Source organism: Taudactylus pleione, unplaced genomic scaffold (assembly GCF_031769625.1).
Source record: "Taudactylus pleione unplaced genomic scaffold, aTauple2 ptg000032l, whole genome shotgun sequence".
NCBI lineage: Eukaryota > Metazoa > Chordata > Amphibia > Anura > Myobatrachidae > Taudactylus > Taudactylus pleione.
The window spans coordinates 44,042,560-44,050,785 of record NW_028284434.1 but is presented as its reverse complement, the minus strand read 5'-3'; the positions used below and the strand labels follow the sequence as shown (position 1 = coordinate 44,050,785).

The following is an 8,226-nucleotide window of genomic DNA, read 5'->3' as shown; positions in this document are numbered from 1 at the left end:
CAAGACAACCACCTATTTCCATTACAGTGAATTCAATTTGCTCGATAGGTCCTTCATGGACGGCTGCTCGTATGGTCTCCTTAAACCAGGTTTGTCGAGCAGCCACTTGGTCAGGCAGGCATACTTTTTTAAAGTTCTACCGCTTTGATACTTTTGCGTCCTTTGCTTCAGAGTTTGGCCGTACGGTTTTGCAGGGTTCTCAGCGCTGTCCCACCCGGGATGTGAGTTCTGGGATGTCCCCATTGTACTGAGACTCCAGTGTCCCCTAGTGGATAAAGGAGAAAGTAGGATTTTGGTACTTACCGATAATTCCCTGCGATGTTTTACCTGCATTTGTCATTGTTTTCCAGGTTCAGAAGGTTGTTTGTTTATCCAGAGTCTGATTGGAATGTTGTTCATTCTTTTATAAATGCTTACTTCTTTATACATGAATGCTGTAGCTTTTCTGTCTCATTTCTCCTTACTTTCCAGCTCCCCTTGGGCACAGTTTATTTAGACTGCCTGTAGGGGGTTATAGAAGGGGAGGAGCTAGCTACCTTTCAGATTTTTTAAAGGTGCCAGCTCCCGGTTAACCCACTTCTATACCAATTGTACTGAGACTCCAGTGTCCCCTGTGGAATCGGAGAAAGGGATTTATCAGTAAGTACCAAAATCCTAATTTTTCAAAATACAGGTGTTTATATACAAAGGTGGACTGGCCCACAGTGGGACAGGGGAAATCCCTGGTGGGCCCCACTGCCTGAGGGACTCACTTCTTCCTCTAAAGTCAGGTTCCAGACTGTGCACGTGAATTATACATTGTTACTTTATTAGATTGTCAGTCACATGGTCTTTAATGGCTGGCCGAGCCTCTGTGGGGGCTGGCCACACCCCTTTTGATAAGTGACCAGACCCCTTAAGCATGGGCCACCTACCACTACATTCCCCTGGCGGGCACTTCATACCCTAATCTGACAGTTTATGTAATGCATTAACAATTCTTTTCCTTACTTGCTTCCCAAGTAGCACATATACAACCATATTGAAGAAGCTGTTAGTAGCAGCGATGCTATATAGGAGTGGCATAAATACAATGACTTTATACATAAGAGTAAACTTCATAGTGTAAGCAGCGACTAAGAAAATGATCTGACCTAAAACGACCGGCGTCCGTGTACAGAAAAATACCATGACCGCTGCCACTACTAATCTGTACAGTCTAGATGTTGCTCGTGTCTGAGAGTCCTTCACACTAAAAGCAATGATCACATTGGAGAGTAGGATAATACAAAGTGGTATGAGGTACCCAATCACTGCAAGGGGAACCACAAGACACATTGTTGAAGAAACCATATCATTCCATATTATAAACTTCTCTTCATTTTCAAAATGTACCTCGCAAAATTCCCGGGGAATGCTCTGGAAAATCTCCTTATCAGTGGAATTGGCGCTATTATATAGATATGCAATGCAAGTAAGGTCTTTGGAAAACAGAGTGCATTGTATCTCCTCGCCAACTACAAACTCATCGCTGTAAATGATGGCGGGAATGCCGCACAGCAGCGCTGTCATCCAGATAAGTGCGCAGATACTGTAACAGAACCTCCGGGAGAGAAACGTCAAGTGCCATATTGGCTTAGCGACAGCCAAAGCGCGATCAATATTCAGTGCTGTAATGATGTAAATGCTGGCATACATATTAACAAGGAAGAGATAGTTATATAATTTGCAAACATGTGATCCAAAGGGCCAGCTTGCCATTAGTACAGAAACAGCATTGACGGGCAAGAAAAGGAGGAAGGTCAAATCTGCAACGGCCAAGTTCAGGAACCAGATTTGAAGCTTGCTCTTCTCCATTAAGAATCCAGTGACACAGATGACGATAGCGATGCCCACCAATCCGATGACACAGGTGAGTATAGACAGCACAAAGGTGGAGTACTGGATGGCGGTTGGGCTGCTAGAGCTGTGAGACAGGGATCCTAGCTCAGGGATATTGACGATGTCCCAGAAGAGATAACAGAGCTTTACAGACAGTTCTTTGTACATTTTTAGAACCTGAAAGACAGAAAGTGACATACAGCAAACATTGGGATATGAACTTGCACTCTGATTAGAGATGAGCGGTTCGATTTTACTTGGTTTTTAAGGGGGTGTATTAAGAGAGGATGGGGCCCGTGTGCAGTCTTCATCCGAGGTCCCCTCCTCTCTACCTGGCGGCCGGTAATGCACTGAGTGCAACAGAATACGGGCACTAGAGTAGACTCCCGTGCCATACCAGAATCTAATGTGCTTGCGCATGCCGCACCATTTCCCCGGGAATTTCCCTACTGCACCTGCGCAAAACACCTGGAAAAAGGCAGTGGCGGGCATTTTCCAGGCAATTTGTACTGCGATGCTACCTCCAGCGCGGGACTCCGGAGAGGTAAGTATTTAATAAATGGGTGCAGGGTGCACTCTGATTCTCCCTGCACCCATTATAGATACGCCCTTGAGTCATGCTCACTATCACTCCTATGTGCAGCAGATTGTCATTTAGAAGGATGATCCTTCTTTAACACAACAGACAGATAGTGACTGACAGACTAAGAGACTTACTTTGTGGAAAGGTCAAGTGAGGATTGTTTTATCTTCATGCACGAAGGCAGAGCATGTGATATCACAGCAGTTATAGCAACCTCGGTCTTAACAGCCAGATCCTATAGGATATAATTAACACAGTTGTTAATTACTGCATTCGACAGTCAAATGTAGTTATTAACAACCATTATTACACCACATTTTAAGGAAATAAATAGAATAATCTCATTTACAAAACAACTAGTCAGCAGAATGGGCGTCTATATGGATGTTTTCAGTGCTATTTTTGTAGAACAATAGGTTCAGGAACTCATGGGGTGGGCAGAGTTGTGGATGGAGCTACAGCAGGGGTGGGGCATCAATTGGTGCATAAACCAATTTTATAAAAATTGTCAAAGTTTGGACAGTGGGGGCAGGTGTAGCCCCAGTATGTCACTCCCCAGCATGTCTCTCCCCAACCAGTCCTAATATTACACTCCCCAGCAAGCCCCATTGTCTCACTCCCCAGTTAGCCGCAGCATGTCACTCCGCAGCCAGAGCCAGTATGTCACTCCCCAGCAAGCCCCATTGTGTCACTCCCCAGCCAGCCCCAGCATTTCACTCCCCAGTCAGCCCCAGTGTGTTGTTCCCCAGCCAACCCCAGTTTGTCAGTCCCCAGCCAGCCCCAGTGTATCTCTCCCCAACTAGCCCCAGAGTGTCACTCCCCAGCCAGCCTGTGTGTCACTCCCCAGCCAGACCCAGCATGTCTCTCCCCAGCCAGCCCCAATGTATCTCTCCCCAGCCAGCCAACCACAGTGTGTCACTCCCTAGCCAGCTCCATTGTGTCACTTCCCAGCCAGCCCAGGTATGTCACTTCTAAGCCAGCCCCAGTATGTCACTCCCCAGCCAGCCTGCCCCAGTGTGTTGCTCCCAAGCCATCCCCAGTATGTCACTCCCCAGTCAGCCAGAGTGTGTCGCTCCCCTGCCAGCCCACAGTGAATTACCTTCCTCCTCCTTTGGCTCCTCAGCTCGAATCCTGTCTGCCTCTATGCTGCGCGCAGCGTGATGCCATGACATCATGCCGCAATTTAAATTAAAAAAAAACTTTACTACACACCGACCAGGAGAGCATTGAGTGGCAGGCTGCAGCGGTATGAAGGTTTGCTGCCGGTCCATGAGTTGCCTGCAACCGGTGCCAAATTCAAAATGCCACCGCTGTGTCCAGTCTCCATGGCTGCCGGTCTGCAAGCTGCAATCAGCTTGAGGCCGAGCGCCAAATCCATTCCGCTGTAGCCTCCAACCCAACTCCGTTCCTGATGACGTCAATTATCAAAAGAGCTTCAGGAATGGCGTTCCGGTCCGTTATGGCTGAAAAGTAGCCCTGGATGCCTTTATAGTAAAAAGAATGTAAAAAGAGAACAATATAATGGTTGCCATTCATGGAGCAGTGAAAAGCCCTTTCCATGAGATAGAAAGGCTCTTCACCATTTCAAACTATTCATAGAACAGCTTACTGCAGATAAATCTCTGATTTCTCCAACAGTGTACTTAAAAGCTTCCCCATAAAATAGTATTAGGTAAGCTATTCAGAGAAGAACAGAAACTTCTTGTTTCCTCTTCTTTACCATCTAGGGATGGCGCAATCAGCTGAAAGTGAATGTTTGCGAGGAGACGAGCAGTGTCCTTCTGCACTGTCATCACTGCTAGCTCCGTCGCTTCACATGGCATGGAGGTGTGGGACTGTAATAAGTTAATAATAATAATAATCATAATAATAATAATAATATTTTATTAATATTAGTAGTAGTAGTAGTATAATTAATATTTGCAATAATTATTATTATAGTCTATAATGAAGGCAAAAATTTAAATAATGATTTATTTCCTAGTAATCTTTTTATGCATCTTCTTCTCCTCATCTTAAAGAAATTTCTAGTGACATACACGTCCTGTGATGTGAGCAGATGCCAACACACAAAGCACTAATGTATTTTAGGCTCTACGCTGGTTGGCTGCTTCATCATGGGCGCTGGTTATTGGATTGTCATTGCTGGAAAGGTGAGTTTCTCTGATCTCTATTAAAAACTAGTGTATATTACATTTATATGATGCAATAGCATTTGATACTTGCCACCCATAATTAGTTATTCTTGACATGATGCTGTAGCTCCCATTCAGTGCCATGGTCACCTCATCACCACACTGCTGGCTCCCAGCCTGTTAATGACTGAAGGTGCTGATTTATCTCATTAGATGCCGGGATGACTCTAGATAAGGGTCCTCCCTCGATGGGTTAGTCTTTGATGTTCGCTGGTTTTTAACCATGGGGGAAATCATCAATTTTGGGGCCTTGAATACACAGTAAAGAAAAGGGATGTGCTGCTACCATCAGACCTCCTCCATCAATGGTAAAACCAATGACCTTTGGGAGGAAACCATTAATGGTTTCAAGCTACCCATGGCCAACCCTAATCCAGTTTCTCTATCTACCACTACTACTATGTAGGGTAAAAGAAGCAGTTGGAGAATGAAGAGAGGTGATGATGCATATCCATAACTACCTTCTTAACAAGGGCTGAAGCCTCTATGGCCCACACTTGGGGGAAGGAAGGCTTTCTCCCTTCTCAAACTCCACATGTTTTTTCAACCCTTGACAAATTTTGTTCTAGCTAATAAATGTCTAACTATGTGCCCGAGTACATATTTGATGTATAATCTGCTGGTGATATAATGAACAAGGGGCTATAATAAACAGAATTGGGGGTGATGAGTTTATATAATGATGGGTTGTGATGAACAACAGTGAAGGTAGGTGTAGGCAGATGAAAGAGGTGATAAATAACAGGAGTGGGGGTTATAAATACTATGGCTGAGATATGTTTACGGAGCAGTTGCCGGGTGGGCTGGTAACTTTCAGTAAAGGGGAGGGGGAATTATAGGGGGAGAGGTGATGTGTGGACAAAAATGAGTTACAGTTAAGTGGCGCAACTAACCATACAGTGCCAAAAACAACAATATCTACAACAATTGTAAGTGATTAAAACAAAACATAAAAGTCAAATGTGTGTTGCACTCTTTTTTGTCTTTGAGGTGGCTGCTTCGATCTTCCAAACCAATGATATATTCAAAAATAATCAACAAAAGATAGTGAAAAAAGGGAAGAGTGAACGCCTTCAGGGCAAAAATATTTCAAATATACAGAGACCTTGTCGGAAGGAAGGAATCTTTAAAAGTCTTCATATATTGCTCCCGTGTTGAAGATATATATGGGTAAGCGAGAGAAAAGGCAAAATAGTGTAATACTAACAAGCATATATTGTACAAATCTGTGCTCTCCTGCAAGAAAAAAAAGTGAAAAATTACCAAATGGAAAAAATTATAGTTTGTTAAAAGAAATTAATCTATTTTCTGCACCGCGATGAGTGTAATACAGCACACAACACGTGCCTTTAGGTGACCTGCACCAGAATGTGAATTTTATAAGGAATTATAATACTCGTACCAACATTAGTTGGATCATACTCTGGTACAATGCTGCAACCCCCACAGACGGTTTCCTCATGCCAAAAGTACATAAATATGCAGAGAGATAAAAAGAAACAGCCTCCAATTATGTGGTATTAGGATAAACACACACTTTAATAAAATAACATCAATAAAGACCCATACAATGAAGTAAAAAAACAATCAGCTTATCGGTCTCAAGTATAAGAGTTGACCACTGGAACACTCAACGCGTTTCATCATGCTGTATTCAATGGAGATTTCTTCAGGGGAATAGCAAGAGAGGGATTCTTTCTTACATGTTGAAAGTGGATGATCGAAGTCTGTAATGTTACAGCACATACACCAGATCCAATACAAGTATTAGTGTGATGATGATCTGCTGCATGCTCGACTATGGGAGGAATGTTTGGATCAATCAGCCCGCTGTAATCATTTACCCACCACATATAATGAGACTATATGTGTGGCCGGGAAGCAGCAGGACCTGGGCAGAGTGTGACCCGTGCCGGTGTGTGCTCCACCTTCAGAGATAGAACACCGCTTCCCTGTCCGTCATTTCCCTCATGACAGGCATGGTCTTCTCTCTGTCCCGCGCCACAGCCATTCCCCCCTTTCGCTGCAGGGTCTGTCCTTTTATGATTTTTGTATCCTGCAACTATTTTGGAACTTCAGTGCAAGCCACAGTTAGCTGGTCGGAGCGCTGGTCGTAAGTCCGAGCAGTCACTAAATAGGTAGGTTGTTAAGTGAAGAGCATCTGTATTTCAATCCATCTTTCCAAAATAGACAGCAGATAAAGTACTGTACCTCATACATTTCAACATGCAATACCAAGCACAAACCATACTTCAATGCTAACCAGTGCCGGATTACCAATTAGGCAGAGTAGGCACCGGCCTATGGGCCTCTCGCCTTTTAGGGGCTCGGCAACAACGAATCAAAATAATATTGATCTTGAAAGAAAATTACAAACAAGCTTTCTTAAATTGTTTCCAAAAGATAGAAAAAATTAATCAACTCAAAGAAACAAAAACTTTACATTAAAGACTCCATAGAGAAATTACTGTATTAATATAATGTACCCATTAACAACTTAAAGTACATAATAAACCATAGACATCAGATTCACATTACAGTTTGTCTCTTAAAAACTCAACTTCTGTCAGCTGTCAGTTTGTCAAAAATTTTCAGTGCCACCTATGTACGGTTTATTAAAATTGTTAGTTTGTAAAATGAAAAATGTATTAGGATATCATTTGCGAAAGGGGTCCCAAGATTTCGACTGCCTAGGGGCCTCCATAGGGTTTAATCCGATACTGATACAAACAAATATTCATTCAATTTCCCATTACAGGAAGCCAAACATAGTTTCACACATTTTCAGTTTAAGGCCCGTATTCAATTTGAGGCGAAAAGTCCAGACTTTTCACCTGCTGGACTTTTCGCCTCCTTCGTCTGTTTTCCAGGTGGAAAAGTATTGCGCGCGTGCCCGCTTATCCCGGTATTCAATTTCAAAGGACGCGAAAAGGGGACCCGGTGAAACAGGAAGCGGCAAATTTTTGGAAATCATCCTTGGCCCCCCTAAAGGTGTCCTGACATGGAGGATCACTATGGGTACTGCCCGTTTTTTGCCTGCTGAAGGGAAGTCGGATTTTTAAGTAGCAGCGGCAGGTGCATAAATGCGGCTTTGAGAAGGTGATGAAGAATAGCATCAAACAATTTTTTTGGGGAAAAATAAATATGGCCATCAAATTTGGGGTACATGAAAATGGGTGTACCCGCAATGAAGAAAACACCTGCCGCATACTTTGGAACCACTCTGGATTGAATTTAGCTATTTTAGAAGTGTGTTTCCTATTTTTTTTTTACCCCAAAATTTTAAATATTTTTTGGGGTGTCACGATTTTTTTTTTTTACTTTTTTTTAACACACATTGTTTTTAGGGTGCATTCCCAGGGGTGCAGGCTATTTTTTTTAAGCCTGCACCCCATAACCCCAATTCTGCACTTTTTTCCACCCGCTAAACACTGGAGAAAACATATCCCAGTTTTCTTACAAAGACTTTTCGCACAGGCGAAAGGTCTTTGTAATTGAATACGGGGGTAATTTCAATAGGCGAAAATGATAACGGGTTTTCGCCTGTAACTGAATACGGGCCTAAATGTTCTAGAACCTTCATACTAT

The 8,226-nt window shown here is 43.1% G+C and overlaps 1 protein-coding gene across 1 annotated transcript; it reads right to left on the bottom strand.

The window, feature by feature from the left end:
- Nucleotides 1-822: 822 nt before the first annotated feature.
- LOC148539062 (C3a anaphylatoxin chemotactic receptor-like) lies at nucleotides 823-2,606 on the bottom strand. The gene is made up of 2 exons (XM_088451897.1): nucleotides 2,578-2,606; nucleotides 823-2,037 (listed from the first exon to the last, which is right to left on the bottom strand). The coding sequence occupies exon 2, from the start codon at nucleotides 2,026-2,028 to the stop codon at nucleotides 946-948; it is 1,083 nt and encodes a 360-aa protein (XP_088308023.1). The 5' UTR covers nucleotides 2,029-2,037; nucleotides 2,578-2,606; the 3' UTR covers nucleotides 823-945.
- Nucleotides 2,607-8,226: the final 5,620 nt, after the last annotated feature.